Genomic DNA, 20391 nt, shown 5'->3' with positions numbered 1-20391 from the left:
GCGTGTGCCTGCAATTCCAGCTACCAGGGAGACTGAGGCAGGAGAATCGCTTGAATCTGGGAGGCGGAGGTTGCAGTGAGCCGAGATCATGCCACTGCACTCCAGCCTGGGTGACAGAGCAAGACTCCACCTCAAAAAAAAAAAAAAAAAAAAAAAAAAAACAAACCAATGGCATATCATACTTTTTAAGAAAGTAAAACATTTCATTCCATTTAAAATACTAGTAATATTGCTGGGAGAGGTGTCTCAAATAAGAACAGCAAGAGGATGGATGTTAGTTTAGCACTCCGTCCTTCAATCAATGTTTCTCAAAGTGAGACTCAAGACTGTTGGTATCCTGATCTTCTGTGGGGCTTGATAAAAATGCAGATTCCTGGGTCCCATCCAGACCTGATGAATGAGAATATCTGGAGGTAAAGCCAAGGAATGAGCATTTTAGAAAAATTCCCTAGGTGATGAGGAACTGTGGATTTAACACTTTGGTTCCTACTAAAACTGTTCCCCTTCTGTTTTAGGGATGTCATCAGTACCCACAACATAGCCACACACACGGCTTCTAAATCTCTTAAACTTCCCTCCCAAATCAAAGATGTTCAATACCTGCTAATTATCTCCATTAGGAAATCACGATGACTCAAAGCATCTGGAACCAAAATTATCATCTTCCCCTCAAAATCAGCTCCCTGGGGGCCCCTGTTTTTCCACTAGCAGCAGACTTATTGGTTCAGGAATTCCAGCATTCAAATCATCCTTTCCCAGCTTCTGCATCTGAGCAGTTACAAGGCCATATAGAGCCTACCTCTATTTTGAACACACCCATTTCATTCCAACCTATTGTTTCCAACTTGGTTATAGTCCTTGTTACTTCTTGCCTGGGTAACTCCATAAGGTTCCAAATTAGTTTCCCTGCTTTTATCTCTCCTTCCAAAGAATCTGCCATATAAAAGGCTGCTGCCAATTTAACTTAAGGCACAGATACCAATCACATAATAACATCCCTGCTCAAAAATAGTTAATGGCTCCCCAGTATCTACAAGTAAGAATAAACTCTTCATCCTGTCACTCAAAGCCTTTGACAATACTTAGTCTATCTGTTCAGGTGCTTCTTGCCACACATCCTAATTATACTGTTTCCTGAACACACCACAAACTTTTATATCTTCATTCCTTATGTTCACCCACTCTAAACACCTGCCAAGGCTCATTTCTTTTCATTTATTTATTTTTTAATAGAGATGAGGTCTTGCTATGTTGCTCAGGCTGATCTGGAACTCCTGGGCTCAAGCCATCTGCTTGCCTCAGCCTCCCAAAGTGCTGGGATTACCGGTGTGAGACACCGCACCCAGCCTCATTTCAAAGATGGCCTCTTCCAGGAAGACTTTCCTGATGACCTAGAGCTGATGAATCTCTCCATTCTATAAGCACTTAGGGAATTTACTTTGTATCTTTCCTTTGATTCTCCCTTACTCTACTTTAGATTATAGTATCTGAACATTCACATCTACCGTCTTCAGCAGACTGTAAACCCCTTTAGGACAAAGACTGTTTCTTTTCTTTTTTTGAGACAGAGTCTCGCTCTGTCGCCCAGGCTGGAGTGCAGTGGCGTGATCTTGGCTTACTGCTACCTCTGCCTCCCGGGTTCAAGCAATTCTCCTGTCTCAGCCTCCCAACTAGCTGGGACTACAGGCACGTGCCACCAAGCCTGACTAATTTTTTGTATTTTTAGTAGAGAAGGGGTTTCACCGTGTTAGCCAGGATGGTCTTGATTGATATCCTGACCTTGTGATCTGCCTGCCTCAGCCTACCAAAGTGCTGGGATTACAGGCATGAGCCACCGCGCCCGGCTGGCAAGGACTGCTTCTAACTCACATACCATATATATTTAACCCACAGTAGATGCAAATATTGGCTGATATTAATGAACAGAGAGAGATGACATTTCAGGGAATACATGCTTGAGAACTGCAAAACACTTCTGCTCTTATCTATACTTATAACTAATAAAACTGCATTTCTGGCTGGCCACGGTGGCTAATACCTATAATCCCAGCACTTTGGGAGGCTGAGGTGGGTGGATCACCTGAGGTCGGGAGTTTGAGACTAGCCTGGCCAAGAAGGTGAAACCCTATCTTTACTAAAAATACAAAAATTAGCCGGGTGTGGTGGCACACACCTGTAAACCTAGCTACTTGGGAGGCTGAAGCATGAGAATCACTTGAACTGGGAGGCAGAGGCTGCAGTAAGCTGAGATTGCACCACTGCACTACGGCCTAGGTGACACAGACTGTCTTAAAAACAAAGCAAAAACAAAATCAAAACCCTGCATCTCCCTAAAATTCATTCATTTAGTGTTAACTGAGCAGTTCCTATGCATTGTGCTAGATTCTAGAGAAGCTGTGGGGACCCAAGATTAATGAGACAGAATCCTTGTCCTCAAGGAGCATACTGACTAGCAGGAGAAAATAAAATGCACTTAAATAACCAGTGCTAGGGGGCTGTGGTAACTGACATTAAACACATACGAATAGTCCTATTCGTTAAAAAAAATGCAGATACCTACCACCTCTGGCTTTGGAGAAATACGTTATAAAAACACTAAACAAAGCAGACGTGTCACTAAATCTGAGAGGTGTTCTCTGTAGTGAGGTTTAGAAATGTGAATGTTTTTCTGAAGACGGGTACATACAGTGTACCTCACCATAAACATACATAAGCCTACGTATTTCATCTGCTTCTGGTCTATGCTATGCACTTAGAAAACAAGTTTCAGAAATTTTTGAGAAAGAAACTCTCCAGGCTTGTTTGGGGAAAAAAACACTTGCATTCCAAGTACACTAAGGTTACCTAAGAAAACGTTAGCAAAAATGAACTTTGAGAAGAAAAATCTCAGTTAGCAAAACTGAGATATTCCTCATAGTATACAAAAAACTAAAAAAAACTCTAATACCATTATAAATCTTTAGAAATCCAAAATCATTAGACTGTTCTAGCCATTTCGAAGCAAATTTGCAAAAGATGACACAAAATATAACGCATATGATGAAAAACACACGACGCGTGAGATTAGTGTTAAGGGCATGCATAGTCCTTAACACTACCTAGAAATTTAAATTCATGAAATTTTACAGCTTAGCTGCTTACCTAACTCCAGTTAAGAGTCCAGAATAGAATCCTAAATTACTTAGTAACGTAAAATAGAAAACAAACCCATATATTGGAGTGGCTAACATTTAAAAATAACAAAACAAGAAAGACCTGACAACATCCAGAGCTGATGACAACATGGAACAACAGAAGCTCACATACGCTGCTGATGGGATGCAAAATGACAAAGCCACTTGCAAAACAGTTTGGCAGTTTCGCATGAAAATAAATATACACTTACCATATGATCCAGTGATCCTACCCTAGGTATTTATCCAAGTGACATGAAAACCTAAATCCACGCAAAAATCTGCGTGTGATGTTCTTAGTGGTTTTATTCACAACTGTAAAAAACTAGAAACAACCCAAAAGTCCCTTACTGGTGTATGTGTAAACAACTGTGGTACATCCATACAATGGTATACTACTCAACAACATAAAGGAACAAAATCATGGATGAATCTCAAATGCAATAAGCTAACTTTAAAAAGCCAGAATCAAAAGGCTAATTACATGGCTATGACTTTTTGGGAAAGAGAAAACTACTGGGATGGAAAATAGACCAGTGACTGCTCGGGTGTAGGGGTGGAAGAGGGATGACTACAAAGGATCATGGGGTAGTGTGACAGAACTGCTGCACATCTTGATTGTGGTAGTGGTCACACAACCGTGTTCATCAAGTTCACAGAAAGTAGACCGAAAAAAAGTGAATTCTATTATATGTAACATATCTTAATCCAAAAAAAGGAAAAGAAAGAAAAATTTATTTACATATTTTTTATTTATTTGAGACAGAGTCTCACACTGTTGCCCAGGCTGGAGTGCAGTGTTGCAATCTGGGCTTACTGCAACCTCCACCTCCCAGGTTCAACCGATTTTCCTGCCTCAGCCTCTCAAATAACTGAGATTCCAGGCGTGCACTACCACGCCCGGCTAAGGTTTGTATTTTTAGTAGAGATGGTATTTCACCATGTTGGTCAGGCTGATCTCGAACTCCTGACCTCAACTGATCCACGTGCCCCAGCCTCCCAAAATGCTGGGATTACAGGTGTGAGCCGCCACACCTGGCCAGAAAAATATTTTTTAAAAAACTGAAAAGAAGGCCAGGTGTGGTGGCTCATGCCTATAATACCAGCACTTTGGGGGGCCGAGGAAGGAGGATCGCTTGAGCTCGGGAGTTCTGGACCAGCCTGGACAACACAGGGAGACCCTGTCTCTACAAAAAAATTTTTAAAAATTAGCCAGGTGTGGTAGTGCGCACCCGTAGTCCCAGCTACTTGGCAGGCTGAGGTGGGAGGATCACTTGAACCAGTGAGGTTAAGGCTGCAATGAGCCACGGTCACACCCCCACATCCAGCCTGGGTTACAAAACAAGACTCTGCCTCAAAAAAAAAAAAAAATTACAAACAAAAAGGTAAAAAGACAAAAACAACATAATCATTTTTTCTAAAATATTCCAAAATGACTTCACTGCTGAAAAAAAAAAGTGAATGAAAGCAAAAAGTACAAAAATACATTTTTAACTTTAAATCTAGAAGTGAAATCCAAAATATCACTTGATTTAAATAAACTATGATTTGGTGATTATGGCTATCAAAACAGTACGAAATACTACTACAGCAATCCCAACTGCTATGAGGTTGGAGAGATAACTCGTGCTTTTTTCCATCTTGTCCAAATCTGCACATGCCATCCTTATCCCAGGACAGATTTCCCATGCTACATACTAGGGCAAGCTTGGCTGAAAATATGATAGCATATCAACTTCTGCGACTTGTCTATCTCTGATTCAACCTTCAAGCTGACCTCTCTTAAGCCATGACTTTGTATCTGTCCAGTCCCTGCACCACCTCGTATCTCTGGCTCAACTGCATTCTTTGAAATTCTTTTTTTCCCAGGAGAATAAAATAGTGATCTTAAAGGAAAAATAATTCTGGGAAGTAAAACAAGCTAATAATCTGCAAAATAGAGCTCCTTCTAATATTATTCACAGAATTCAATTTTCATAATGATCTTAATGTAACTATAGTTTGAAGGTTGATAAGAAGTGTATCATACCTCTAGGAAAAAGTTAACCAGGTAGGGGTCCTGTTTCAGCTTCGCACACACAATGCAAAGAAACTGAATCTCTTCATTTTCTGTTGGTGTTGCTAGGACTTCACCACAGAGTCTAATTAATTTCTGTGAAAACAATTGTTTTTAACTTTTTAAACTTAGGTTACTTTTTACAAATTTGTAAAATAATCATTCATTTACCTTAAGGATATTTAAAATTTTCGTATGATGCAAATACCCTGCATTAATCAGAACACTAATGATATTTATAATTATCTATATAAAAATAAACTTATTAGTGGTAAATTTTTCAAGTTCATTACTGTAAATAATTAACGAGTTGTATAATAAATTCTCCTTTAGATGTCATGGAAGTAAAATCCAAGGGAAATTCATGTATAAAATTTTAAAAGAGAATTAGAAAGACTGTAAGTACACTTGATGTGATGCATAAAGAAAGCTCAAGTATTTGCTAATTTGCATGTTAATTTTGGAATAATTTCATTATTTTTACTCTCAGAAAAATAATATAAAATTATTTCAACATTAAAAGAAATCAAACCAAATAATTTTATGTAAGGGGAACAACATACCTGCACCGGCCTGTGCACGTTAATGTGTGGAAGTAGTGGCTGCCGGATTCTTCCCAGAAGTTTCGTATAGAAAATCAAAACCTGCTGTTTCATTCCCGGAGGACACTGGGTAGAGGAAAAAAGGAAAGCCAACAGGAAAAGATCAGACAATGCAAACTGAAAAGCTGCAAAAATCAGAGAGGCAGTGTATATGAATGTATTCCACCTTGAAAAGATAATGCAACTGGCCAGTTAATAACTGTCAGAATAAAATTTTCAATCAAATATTAATGATGGGTATTCCAGAAATAATATTATATATCTGAGACCATAATATAGCATGTGAGACCATAGGCTCATGTAGTTACAAACAGCATGGTGATAATCTGTTGTTGAGATTAGAGTTTGGTGCAGTCAATGTCAACATGTTTATATTCTAACACGAAACTGTAATAGTTAACTCCCTGCCGGAACAAAGGCAAAATCTTGTTACTTAGACTAATGACAGACAGGTCATCAACAACTTTCCATCATATATATGTAGGAGTAAATAAAGCCTCCTAACACACATGTAAATAAAAGGAAACCTGTGGTGTAAACGGTTGTGATTTTATCCTAACATCATTTTAAATTAGAGCCGTTCCTCAGTATACATGGTTATATCCAAATCTGCACTTACTCAGTTCCGGTAGTCAGCCCCGTGGAACTCACATATGTGAAAATTCAGCCCTCTGCATACGCAGGTTTTGCATCCTGGAAATACTGTATTTTCCATCCATGTTTGGTTGAAAAAAAATCTGCCTATATGTGGGCCTACAAGTTCAAACCCATGTTGTTCAAGGGTCAATTGTAAGTATTCTTTGCCTATTATAATCATAATATAAATCAACCAAATTATCTACATTATAATAGGCAAAGAATGTTCAATAAATTAGTTTTTATAACATGCCAGTTGTTTTAAGTATTTGCTGAAAAATAGGTAAACCCAATGATCACTCACACTGCAGATTAAGAGAGTATGAATTAACAAGCTTATGTTCCTTAATTAAGCTGCTTATACTGCTTCACATTTCAAATATAGTTACAAAATGAGTATTTCCAAAGCATCATCATAGACATGCTATCTGGAAATAGTATAAACTATAATCTCATGCACAATATTTTTAAGCAAGCAAATACTTTACATTATTTAGATAAACCACTAAATTATATTTACAACCACCTGTATTAAAATAAATTTACTAAAGTACAATTACTAACTTTTGCTCAAAAATCAGTTAATCAATTTATTATTAACAATCCTTCTCTCCAAAGGACAGGAAAAAGGAGGAGAAGGAGAATGAGTTCCACAATATTAGGCAGCAGGTGTGTTGCCTAGAAAACATAAATTGAGTGAATTTAACTTAAAAGTAAATTAGAGTATTACAGACAAAAGGAAATTGTCTTGTATGCTACTATTCATAACTCTCTTTGTCATGAAAGTGTGTCTGTAGGTTTCTTTTGTTTTAACCTAAATTTTTTTCACATATATCATAGAAATTCACAGAACGATAGACTTTTAGGGCTGGGGAGGCCCCTCAACAATCACTTTTTGGATTTTAAAGAGGAGGAAGATTAACCAAAGAGACTTATGATGGTCACAGTGTGTGAATAATGAAGTCAGGACTGGAAGCCTGGCCTCCTAATCTGAACTCAAGGCTCTTCCATTCCCTCACTCGGCCATACAGCTGGAAAACTTGTCTCTATAACTAATTTGAAGGCTTTGCGATATAAAATATTATTGATATCATAATTTCAGCTTTGTAAAGATTTTTCAATATTCATCAGACCTAAAAAATATAAATTGGCTCCACTCAACAGTTTAGTTAGTGTCAAAATAATCAGTGACATTCTCTTCCAGGACTATGACAAATAATTCCTATTTTTTCAATCCTATTTTAACTGACTTCCTTCTCTCTTTTTTTATTCTGAGCTCATGTACTTGAGTTTATTTTCATAAATGTTTATATTGGAATTCTAAGCAGCCAAGTACTAGTTGTTGTCTAGAGTGTTTGGAATCTTTCTATCTCTATGGACATAAGTGTATAGGCTACATAATTTTCTTTTTTCCACAATCTTAACTTGAATCCTGCCATGTTCAATACGCACCTTTTAAATCAAGTATTTGGCAGTTTCTTTATTCATAAGACATTAAGGCATGTACTACACGCCCAAAAACATGGTGTGGATTAGGAACTTACATCAGCTTTCCCCAAGGTGTATAATGTTTCCAAGATTTTGTGATGGAGCAAATATTCCATACATGGCCCCGTCTCTCCAGATTCCCGTTCATTTTCTTCTTGAACCAGTATATCTAACATCTGTTCCAGATGCGATGGAATATTTGTATCGGTCACTGGGGCTTTATCATCTAAACAACAAAAAACACTCATCAAATATTTAAACATTTTTAAACTGCATATTTGCACCTAAAATACTCTGTCTTTCCCTTTTCCTATTCAAACTGAGAAAAATCTGAACTACACACTTAAGTGAGGTTTATAAACATAGTATGATTATCTCTGCTAGAATTTAGATGATGCATTTTGTCATATTCTTACCCCAAAACTGAATCAATATTCTGAAATATGGCCAGGCACGGTGGTTCACGCCTGTAATTCTAGCACTTTGGGAGGCCGAGGCAGGTGGATTACCTGAGGTCAGGAATCCAAGACCAGCCTGGCCAACACAGTGAAACCTTGTCTCTACTAAAAACACAAAAAATTTAGCCAGGCGTGGTGGCGGGCACCTGTGATTCCGGCTACTCAGGAGGCTGAGGCAGGAGAATCACTTGAACCAGGGAGGCGGAGGTTGCAGTGAGCAGAGATCGTACCACTGCACTCCAGCCTGGGTGATAGAGTGAGACTCCATCTCAAAAAAAAAAAAAAAAATCTGAAATATATTCCGTAAGCTAACATTCATCTATCCATAGTAATTCAGAAATAAGAGTTATTTATGTGGGAAAATGGGAACATGACCAGGAAAAATACACGTCATATCAAAATGTTCTATGTGTACTTGTAATTAAAATATTTTTTTCACTTAGCCAGTTCAGAAGATCTGAACTTTAAGTTTCTTTAAATAGAAATAGGTTGGCCTTGAACATTAAGGCAAATAACCTGGGATATATGAAGAAGACGGATTCTGTTTTGTATTGCTACTACATTACTTTGTAGGATTGGGAAGCCTGTCAATGCCCCTAATTCATTTTCTTCTGTTAAAATGAGAAGGCAAAAGGAAAACCCACTATTAAAATTATTGACATCTCTCATTAACAGATGACTGTTTTCCAAAATCTGTTTTTCAAAGTTGCTTCTCTGGAGAATTTTTATTAAATATTACTGATTTCTTATAAAAAAATAAAAATTTAGTGCTATTTTTTAACATATCACAGTTAGACTCAAACATCACATGGTTTTATCAACCTATCCTTATTATACTAAGGTTAAACTACTCTTAAAAATGTGAAGTTTTATAGAACATTTAAATACAAAATACATTAGGAAATGCCAAATTCTTTACTTATGTCTCTATTTTCATTTACTTTGTACTTCTATAGTTTGAACACCACAATTCTGGTATGCTATGTACTGATATGTTGCTTTGTCTGTATACTAGCACAGAGAGAAAACCATAACTAAGCCTTATGGAGAAAACAATGGATAGAGAAGGGTCACCTTTGTTTTCAGGAGGACATATGTATCAAGTTTGATATGGTATGGGACAGTTGTTAGAAGAATGGGTCCTGGAGTTAGACAACTTGGATTCAAATCTTGGCTCTGTCACTTTCAGGTGGATGAACTGGTGCAACTTATGTAAGCATCAGTCACCAACACCTATAAAATGGAACTAATAAACACTAGTGAGTACTATTATATGATTTCAATGAAATAATAAAGCCCAGTCCTTAGCACAGAGTAAGAATTCAAGAAATGTTACGTCTCATTTCATATTCTAAAATGAGTAGCCTAGCGCTAGTAAAGGATGATTTATAAGTTTACTTATAATTTATTTTTCAAAAATGTGTTTTCCCCATAATTGTAGTCTTTATATACACAAACACTCCAGGAAAGAATGAATGTTCAAGCACGGTTTAATTACAATTACTTATGGCAAAAAAATGACCAAAAATACTTTTTAAATTGAGAACTAAATTAACTGTAAATTGAACTTGACAGGATTAAAATCTTAGCTCCCTATAAGACAAGATCTAGTTTCAGCCACCGATTCTCATCATTCCTGAACTATAAATGGCATTGTGCCTTTGCATATGCTTTTTTCCACCTGAAATGTTATTTGTTCCATATTTTATTGCAATGTACATACTTATTTCTGCTACTAGATTGCAAAAAATCTTTTAAAGCAAGAACTTATGCATTTTCTCAAAGCCATGGAAGCAGGAAAAAAATTATAAGGGCTAAGAGCAGTCCTTTGAAAAGGCAGCTCCTCTCAAGAAACATTTCTGTAGATCTGCTGGCTAAACATCTAAATGAAGTTAGAAATTACATATGTATATTTTTTTGTCTGATTTTTACTTACTGCACAAATATAAAGGATTTTTTTTCTTTTAACAAATCACGTATAATCCTGTCAGCTTGCCAAATGAACTATTCTCATATTCTCATGTTTCCTTTTAGTTAAATGACATGCATCCAATCTGCATATCCACCAGTGTTTACCTGTATACTCCTCAGGGGATCCTGTAGTGCTAGGTAGCAATGTCCCTATTTCGTTCTGTCGCCAAATTTTGGTCCATGGGCCAAATCCAGCCCTGCCATCAGTTTTTGTACATAAAGGTGCATTGGAACAAAGGAAAGCTCCTTTTTTTTTTTTCTTTTGAGACAGTCTCACTCTGTCATCAAGCTGGAGTGCAGTGACGTGATCTCGGCTCACTGAAGCCTCCACCTCCTGGGTTCAAGCGATTCTCCTGCCTCAGCCTCCCGAGTAGCTGGGACTACAGGTGCATGCCACCACGCCTAGCTAATTTTTGTATTTTTAGTAGATATGGGGTTTCACCATGTTGGCCAGGATGGTCTTGATCTCCTGACCTCGTGATCCGCTTGCCTCGGCCTCCCAAAGTGCTGGGATTACAGGCGTGAGCCACTGTCCCTGGCCTGAAGGCTCATTCTTTAACAGCAGAGCTTAAGAACTGCAACAGAGACTGTATGGCCCACAAAGCCTATCTGGCCTTTTATGGAATAGTTTGGCAACCCTTGACCTAATCTATTCTCATTCCCCATATTCACTTTCCATCCTTCCTATTTACTGAGAACATCCTTCCTATTTTCATCCTTCCTAATTACTTCCTATTACTTGCATCTAAAACAGATGCAACCAGAAGATAACTTCCAAAGACTCTGTACACCATATCTACCTGTTTCCTGCATTTATACCCTTGTTCTGCTTTCTACCTTATTTTGATGGATGAACTGTACTCACGCCTATTTAAGGCCAAGCGTCTACTTTTACACAAGATCCCTTCCTCCCTTGCCTACTTAAGGATATTGCACAGAAATGATCTCATCTGGCTGGATGTGGTGGCTCATTCCTGTAATCCCAGTACTCTGGGAGGCCAAGGCAGGTGTATCACCTGAGGTCAGGAGTTTGAGACCAGTCTGGCCAACATGGCGAAACCCTGTCTCTATATAAAAATACAAAAATTAGCCAGGTGTGGTGGTGGGCACCTGTAATCCCAGCTCTTGGGAGGCTGAGTCACAAGAATCGCTTGAACCTGGGAAGTGGAGGTTGTTGTGAGGCAAGATGGAGCCAGAGTAAGTCTGTCTCAAAAAACAAAACAAAACAAAAAACAAAAACAAACAAACAAAAAAACAAAAAAAAAAAAAGAAAAGAAAAAGAAATGCTCTCATCTTACTCTTGTATCTACCCTTTTCTCTACTAGATTGCTCCCATCAAATAAAACTGCAATATCTTATGTCTTTTTAAAGAATTTAAAAACCCTTTCCTGCCGCCGTATCTCCTTCTTAGCCCCGTTTACACTAATATGCCCCATGAGAGCAGTCTACACACATTGTCTATACATCTTTTCCACCCATTTTCTCTTTTTTTTGAGCCAGTCTTCCTCTGTCACCCAGGCTAAAGTGCAGTGGTGCCATCTCCACTCACTGCAACCTCCACCTCCTGGGTTCAAGCAATTCTCCTGCCTCAGCCTCCCGAGTAGCTGGGATTACAGGTGTGCACCACCATGCCTGGCTAATTTTTGTATTTTTTTGTAGAGTCGGGGTTTTACCATCTTGGCCAGGCTGGTCTTGAACTCTTGGCCTCAAGCAATCCGCCCATCTCGGCCTCCCAAAGTGTTGTGATTACAGGCGTGAGCCATCGCGCCCAGCCAGTTCCACCCATTTTCTCTTAAACCTACTCCAATCAGGCCTTCTCTCTCCTCCCTGCCATTAAAGTGGCTCTTATCAAGAAAACTAATGTGCTTCTTGTAGCTAAATCCAATGATCCATTCTTAGTCTTCATTAACCTGACATCAGCATCATTTGACACAACTAATCCTTCCTTCCTCTTCTAGGCTGCTGAGGACACCATTTGCTATTGGCTGTCTTCTTCCTTACCGGCAAAAGCAGCTTCCTTCACTACTGTCCTCATCTTCCCAACCTCTAAACACTGGGTCCAAGAGTTCAGTTTTGGACGCCTTCTCTCCTCCATCTATCTTTCCTCCCTAGATAATCTCATCCAGTCACAGGGCTTGAAGTCCTACTTACATGTTAATAACTCTCAATTTCATGTCTTAAGTCCAGATTCCTGTTGCCAGTTGTCTACCTGATGTATCCAAGCAGACGTATGATGGGTATCTCACACTCAACACGTACAAAATGTGCTCACAAACCTGCTCCTCCTGCAGTCTCCCTGTTCTCAGTAAGTGGCACTCTACTTTTCTAGCTTCTTAAGCCCAAAACTTTGGAGTTATCTTTGACTCTTATTCCCTTATCCCCAATATCCAATCCATCAACAAATCTTCCTTTAAAATGTATCCAGAATGCAATCTCCTTAGCACCTCCACCCTGGGCTAAGCCATTATTGTCTCTCGCTGAGACTGCTGTGACAGTACCCTGTTTTACCAGCTTCATCCCTGAATCCTGTCAATCTAAGTTTTTTCACAGAAGTCAAGGTAATCAAACAGATTACATTTCAGCTCTACTCAAAACCCTCCAAGAGTTCTCACAGTAAAAGTCAAACCCTTACAGTGGCTCAAAAGGCCCTGGGGGAATATGCGACAAGCCTCCAAACCCCCACCTCTGTCTTCTTTCATCTCCTGCCACTTTCCTCCTTCAGTTTGCTCTACCCACACCGGCTTCCTTAAAGTTCCTGGGATATGCCAAGTATGCCATACGCTCTGGCCTGAGGGTTTGTGAATTAGGTGTCATTCCCGAGACACCCTTCCCCCAGATATCTAGCAGGCTCAGTTCCTTTCTCCTTTAGATTTCAGCTCACAAGTCATATTGGGCAATGAGGCTTTCTCTAACCTAAAATAGCCAACTGTCCACTCCCACCACCCAAACGTACCCCTATAACCCTTTAGCCTGCTTCATTTGCCCTTGACGCTTATCATCTGACACACTATATGTATTTGTCTATATACTGTCTGCCTCCTCCCAATCAATACACAAGCTCTGTGAGGACAGCAGTGTTGCCTGTTTGACTGTTCTATCCCTCAGTGCCTCAACGATACCTGACACATAGTAGTAGGTGCTCAACAGATACATTTTTAAATGAGTGACTGAATCTTAAAGACAAATTAAAGATAAGATTGTCTATAAACTTAGATATAAAATAAATTTGAAGACTTATTTAAAAATATTTTAATATTTTACAAATTTTCTGTTTAACTTTCACAAATTTTCAGTTAATATCAGCATTGTTCCTTACCTGAAGTCTCTATGTAGTAATGGGTAATTGCCTTCCAGTGATAAACAAAATCTTCTTGTAAAGGAAGAGAAGGTGCAAGCTACGCAAACAAAAGACCACAACAATTAAGAAAACGGCATTGAAACTTTCCCATAACTTACGACTCTATATTTATGTATTATGATGCAATGGTAGCATAAAAATAAGGGGTGAACTTTGTTTTTATATGTCAGATATCAAACAGAAACAAAATAAGTCGAATCCAAGAAAGTAAAAATGAGTTATCAAGAAAGAGGAAAAACATAATTACCAACATTATTATTAAACTACAGTATTGGGCTTTTTTTTACCCTCCCCTGACACTTGTTTAAAAGTAGGTTTCAGGCTGGGGGCAGTGGCTCACACCTGTAATCCCAAAACTCTGGGAGGCCGAGGTAGGTGAATCACTTGAGGTCAGGAGTTCAAGACCAGCCTGGCAACATGGTGAAACCCTGTCTCTATTAAAAATACAACAATTAGCCAGGCGTGGTGCCATGCATCTGTAGTCCCAGCTACTGGGAAGGCTGAGACAGGAGAATCCCCTGAACCTGGGAGGTGGAGTGGAGGTTGCAATGAGCCAAGATTGCGCCACTGCATTCCAGCCTGGGTGACAGAACAAGACTCCACCTCAAAAAAAAAGGAGGTTTCAAAGGTATGTTAAATGAAAAATTAAATGAAAATGCCCAATATTCTAATACTGACATATCAGTAAAACGAAATTACTAATAGCCAGGAATCTTTGTACCTAGGACTTTGAAATGCACAACAGTAAAAAGCTGTTACGTAATTAGTTACACGTCATCACTACTAAAACATGTACCAAAGTCAACTTCATAATCAGATTAAAACTGTACCCTACATTCAGTGACATACAGATGTAAATCTTTTCTTTTTTAAGCTTGGAATAGGCAGTGCATATTTTTAGCAAAATAACTACATGAACAAGATACTAACAATTTAAATTCCACAAAGTCAAAAATGCTCAACATTTTAGCTCTAAAACTTACTTCAGAAGTTTTATGACCAAAATTATATCCCCTCAGTCATCTTATAGCAAACCTACAAGTATTTCAAATGTGCGTTAAATGGATAGAAAAAGATTTGCACACACTTTCTACATTTCTTTTCCTTAAAGAGTGAAAGAGAGTGAAAGCTCCCCTAGTCCTAATGTTGTCAGAGGCCTTTGAACCAGAGCGACTCCATCTTGAACAGGAGCTGGGTAAAATGAGGCTAAAACCTGCTGGGCTGCATTCCCAGGAGGTCAGGCATTCTTAGTCACAGGATGAGATTGGAGGTCACAGGTCCAATATCACAAGATACAGGTCATAAAGACCCTGCTGATAAACAGCATTCGGTAAAGAAGCCGGCCAAAACTCACCAAAACCAAGATGGTCACAAAAGTGACCTCCAGTTATCCTTACTGCTCATTATACACTAATTGTAATGCATTAGCATGCTAAGAGCCACTCCCAATAGTGCCATGACAGCCTTCAAATGCCATGGCAATGTCTGAAAGACACCCTATATAGTCTAAAAAGGGGAGGAAGGCTCAAGGCTGAGAATGGCCCACCCTTTTCCCCAGAAAATTCATGAATCATCCATCCCTTGTTTAGCATAGGATCAATAAATAACTAGAAAAATAGCCAACTAGTAGCTCTTGGGGCTGCTCTGCCTACGGAGTTTTGTTTCTTTTGTTTCTTTACTTCTCCAGAGTCCATTTTCATAGCCTTCATCTAAACAGATGACCTAAAAGAGGTCATGTTATTCTTGCACTTCTACTGGTACTATTTTGATTTCTTGGTGTCCTCAGCATCCACCTCAGAGCTGGCAACCTTGTCGAAACAATTTCCGAACTATTGTCCAAATTATAAATATTGGTCATAAACATCTTAAGTGTTTCCAATCAAGAAGATGAAATGTATTTATGGAATAAAATAGACCTGAAAATATTTCAACAATCATCAATATCTTCCACTGTAAATAGTACTGTGTTAACAGAATAAAATATTCACCTTATTTTCAAAAAATAAAAAATAAAAAAGACTGCAAGAATGGAGTTAAAATCTTTGGGAGTACTTTAACTTCAAGGAGAACATGGGGAGAAAAAAAACTTATGGGAGATGGAGGGAAAAAATGAGGAAGAAAATTAAGAATCAAAGTACCAACTTGGGAAAACAGTATCATCTTCCTGAAATTTTTAGATTAAAAAAAGTTTTAATCAGCCACTTTAGAATGTTCTCAAAATACATAAAACCTCTTCCTAATTTGTTTTGGACCTGACTTCTATAGACTACCTTTATATAGTTAAGTGCATTCACAAGTGGGACAAACCCAAACGAAATTTGTTGTTTCGGGAACTGTACCTAGTTTCTTAAGTGTCAATGTTACGATTTGTTAAATTTTTCCAAGGCAACCTCCTGGCTATATGAGGAGTTACAATATCCTTTTTCCAGATTATTTCAGGAGTGGGAATTAACTGTATTTCAAGAGAATTGAAACTGTATTCTCTGGTCACTAGGCAGAGATGTCTTACTGTGTTTGTGTCAGGACCTTTGTTGTAGGTTACAGTCAAATTCAAAGCAGGATGGCGTTACTTTGTGAATACCTCCCTCCAGGAGTTAGATTTAAATAAGAAACCTATTTAACTAGAGAGCTAAACAGTTCTAAATTGCTAATAACTTAGATTAGTAACAATCCTGTTCAAACATGAATAAATTTCCTTATTTATGTAAAACTTTCTAGTAAACTTGCCACTTTCATTACTAATTCTAACGTGCAAATCACCTGTTTTATTATTGCATAAAAACATTGATGCTGTGAGTTAAAAAAAAAATGTGTGAATCAGTACCAAGAGATTCCAATTTTTTTACAATACAGAAAATTAAATTTTTAAAAATTCATGCATTGACCATCGCAACCCCAAATTGACATGAAACCCTTAACCAGACTTTGCTTTCTCTGCAAAGCCTGGCCAGGCTCTTCCTGCTTAGGATGGAATCCCTATATATGCCTTGATACTCTTTACCAGATGGCTTGCTCTCTTTCATCCCGTATCCCACTTTTGTCATTGTTTAATTATCCATCTCTTCCACTAGATTGTCAGCTCTATGAGAGCTGGGACTGTATTATCTTTTTCATCACTCAATCTCTGGTTTCCAACTCAGGCATGACACAGAGTTAAGAATTTGATAATATATATTAAGTGAATACATAAATAACACAGAAGTCACTGCCTTTTAATGAGTAGTTATGTGCCAGGTGTAATACTGCAAATTTTGCATATACCGTATGGTCTTAAACTCTCACGATAAACCTATTTTGCTCAAACTCTGAAGACTCAAAATCAGTTAACTGACTTAACCAAGGAAATACTGCCTTTAACTGGGAGCTTGGACTGTGTCCAAATACACCCATCACACAAAACTATCTAGATGGATAATTCAAATGAAAACTAGTGTTCTAAAAGTCACCTCTGCTTTTACTGTGTCTCATGTATCATCAACATTCCACTCCCAGATTTTATTTTATTTTTGAGATGGAGTTTCGCTCTTACTGCCCTGGCTGGAGTGCAATGGCATGATCTCGGCTCACTGCAACCTCTGCCTCCTGGATTCAAGCGATTCTGCTGTCTCTGCCTCCTGAGTAGCTGGGATTACAGGTGCATGCTACCACGTCTGGCTAATTTTTGTATTTTTAGTAAAGTTGGGGTTTCATCATATTGGTCAGGCTGGTCTCGAACTCCTGACCTCAGGTGATCTGCCTCCCAAAGTGCTGGCATTACAGGCATGAGCCACCATGCCTGACCCCTCTCCCAGATTTTTTAAATGCTTCTTTCTGCCCCCAACTTTCCTAATGACCTTCCCCATCTTCTCTCCCACTCCAAAGTCCTGCTCACTTCCTCCCAGAGAGTCTTTTATAACAATTCCGATCCTAAATGCTTGCTCCCTTCTCCTACAGAGTTCACTGGCTAAACCAATCATCCAAATGACAATAATGGTTTGACTTTTACTGAGCACTTCCTATGTGTCAGGCACTGCACTAAGCACTTCATGAACATTATCTCATTTTAATCTTCACAACAATTCTATGATAGGTTTAATTATTTCCCTTTATAATGAAGCAATGGAAATGTATACATATCAACTAACTTGTCCAAGTACAGAAGGAAGGGATAGAGGCAGGAATGGAACCTGATTCTTTCTGGCTCTATGAGTTAGAACATATTCTTAGGGCATTCCTTATTCTATAATCTAACTTGTATATTTGTTTTGTTTTCCAAATGAGACTGTAAGCATTGTGACCAAGGACACAAGTACACCAAGTACACCTTGTTTCCCTCACTTTGAGCCATGCTTTCCTGGTGACTCAGAAGACATGTGCTGAATGAGTGAAGGAGAAGCTAGAGATCACTTGTTGGAAAATAATATGCCAAGAAAACATGAGATATATTTGATTTGTGGTTTGAATTTCCAGGGCACAGGAGATTTTTAAGGAATTGCTAGTCTCAACAATCATCATGAACTCTTAACTATAATTTGGAAAGAAAACATTGCACTTACATTCTGAAAGACGACTTCCATTAAAGGAATTAGCTAAAATGATAAAACTCTTCCCTGACACTGTCCTTTATCCTCTCTGGAATAAATCTGCCCACAAGGGTGGAACTGGTTGGAATTTAAGAGGAACATGCCCTTGGCACATTCCCTAGTGAGGACTAGGCTCTCAACAAATGCCAAATTGTATTAAATGGAAAGTGTTTTCTTTTGAAGAAGCTGTGTTAAAACAATCCAATCTAACCCTGCAACTAACTACAAGAAAGGCCTGAATTCAGACTTGTGACATGTGGCAACTGGCTAACAGGACAGATTAATTTCATAAGACTCTTACTGGCCAATCATTTCTATACTGAGAGAAGACTGTCACTTCTAAAAAGGGAGGCAGGAGTTACATTACAGTTCTTGTTTTTGATCAAGAAGGTGTGAACTTCTCTTCCATACTCAAAATGCAGTCTATCAGCTTAATAATACATTTTCAAATATTAATTTTGGAAAATATCTTAGTCATAGTTTTCACCTTGTAAGTAGTTACCAGGGAGTGAGGAGAAACCATTAATTAAACAATAAGAAAAACACTATGTTTAAGCCTCACTTAAATGAATATGATAAATGATAATGATAAATGAATATGAAAATGATAAATGAATCCAGTCAATGCTAAAAAAAACTATTTGGGCCAGGTATGATAGCTCCATCCTTATAATCCTGGCACTTTAGGAGATGGAGGTGGGAGGCTCACTCAAGCCCAAAAATGTGAGACCAACCTGGGCACAGTGTCTACATTGTGAGACCCAGTGTCTACAAAAAATTTTTTTAAAAATTGAGTGTGGTCGTGCTGGCCTGTAGTCCCAGCTACTCAGGAGACTGAGACAGGAGAATTGTGAGAGCCCTGGAGGTCGAGGCTGCAGTGAGCCATGATCATGCCACTGCACTCTAGCCTGGGTGACAGAGACCCTGTCTTGAAAAATAAGTAAATAGTTAATTAAAAATTAAAAACCCATTTGAAGGCTCACCAATTGAATAAGGAAACCTGGAAAGTAATCATACCAAAATGGTTGGAAAAGCGTTACTCCACAGACTGATCCAAAAAAATAATGAAAAAAGGTCACGTCAGCATCCAGGTATTTTCTGTTTCTGTATAATCCTGATAATTATGCTAATTGGAATAATGCATCAGGAAATGCTAATTGGTCATACAAATGAACAGGAACACACAGAAGAGCTAATGAAATGGACTGAGGAATGGTAAGATTGCTTCATAGAGGAAAATATCAAGCAAATTAATAAACAGAACTGAATAACTAGAAACTAATCTTGGGCTACAAAAAAAAATTATCCAAATACCACAAGGATGGCTTTTTCATCATTGCATATGAGTTCATTCCCAAGAGAGAATGTTAAAAGGGGGGAAAAAAAGGTTAGTATAGGACACCAAACATTTTCCATGAGATTTAACCTCCTATCAAGATAAGATGGGTGGTGCCACAAATGAAAACATTAGGTCTAAGGAAACGAAAACATTACATTTCTAAATGTAATGCATTAATTTCAAGACTAGGTGAATACAAGCCACTCTAACTTTTTCTCACTAACCTCAGCAAAGTAGGCTAAGGATATTACAGAGCAGGAGCCAGATAATTTGGCAGATGCTAATATATACAATTATAAAAAGATAATGAGGACAAGAAAACACAGGCCTTTGGATAAAAATGAGCCTTTACTAGGAGAGCAAGAAAGCCGTCTTTCTTTTTCTAAGTACTTATTTCTGTAAACACTAGCTTGATGGGTAAAGGATATAAATACAGTCGGTATCTGTGGGGGACTAGTTCCAGGACCTCTCTTCCCACCCCTAAAATCTGAGGATGCTCAAGTCCCTGTTTTAAAATGGCATAATATTTTCATATAACCTATGCATACCTGTATACTTTAAATCATCTCTAGATTGCTTCTAATACCTAATACAATGCCTACACATCACTTCATTCACATGGATTCAAGGCAGTACTTGAATGTGGCAAATTCAAGTTTTGCTTTTTGGAACTCTGCAGAATTTTTTTCCCCCTCGAATATTTTTTTACCTGAGTTTGGTTGAATCACATGTGCAGAGTCTACAGATA

General features: G+C 38.3%; 1 protein-coding gene across 2 annotated transcripts in view; it reads right to left on the bottom strand.

Annotated features, from left to right (window-relative positions):
- FHIP2A (FHF complex subunit HOOK interacting protein 2A) overlaps positions 1–20391 on the bottom strand; it is a 45997-nt gene that overhangs the window by 23478 nt on the left and 2128 nt on the right. The window contains exons 2-5 of one of the 2 annotated variants that reach the window (XM_028826899.2): positions 13701–13779; positions 8012–8181; positions 5793–5897; positions 5203–5325 (exon numbers count right to left, since the gene is read on the bottom strand). In XM_028826899.2, the coding sequence (XP_028682732.2) occupies positions 5203–5325; positions 5793–5897; positions 8012–8181; positions 13701–13779 (477 nt within the window). Of the gene's footprint in view, positions 1–5202; positions 5326–5792; positions 5898–8011; positions 8182–9487; positions 9615–13700; positions 13780–20391 lie in introns of those variants that run through there. The other variant, XM_028826900.2, reaches the window with a different exon arrangement.

The sequence above is a fragment of the Macaca mulatta genome, chromosome 9 (assembly GCF_049350105.2).
Source record: "Macaca mulatta isolate MMU2019108-1 chromosome 9, T2T-MMU8v2.0, whole genome shotgun sequence".
NCBI lineage: Eukaryota > Metazoa > Chordata > Mammalia > Primates > Cercopithecidae > Macaca > Macaca mulatta.
Note: the sequence above shows the minus strand (reverse complement) of the source record. Positions and strands in the feature narration are given on the sequence as shown.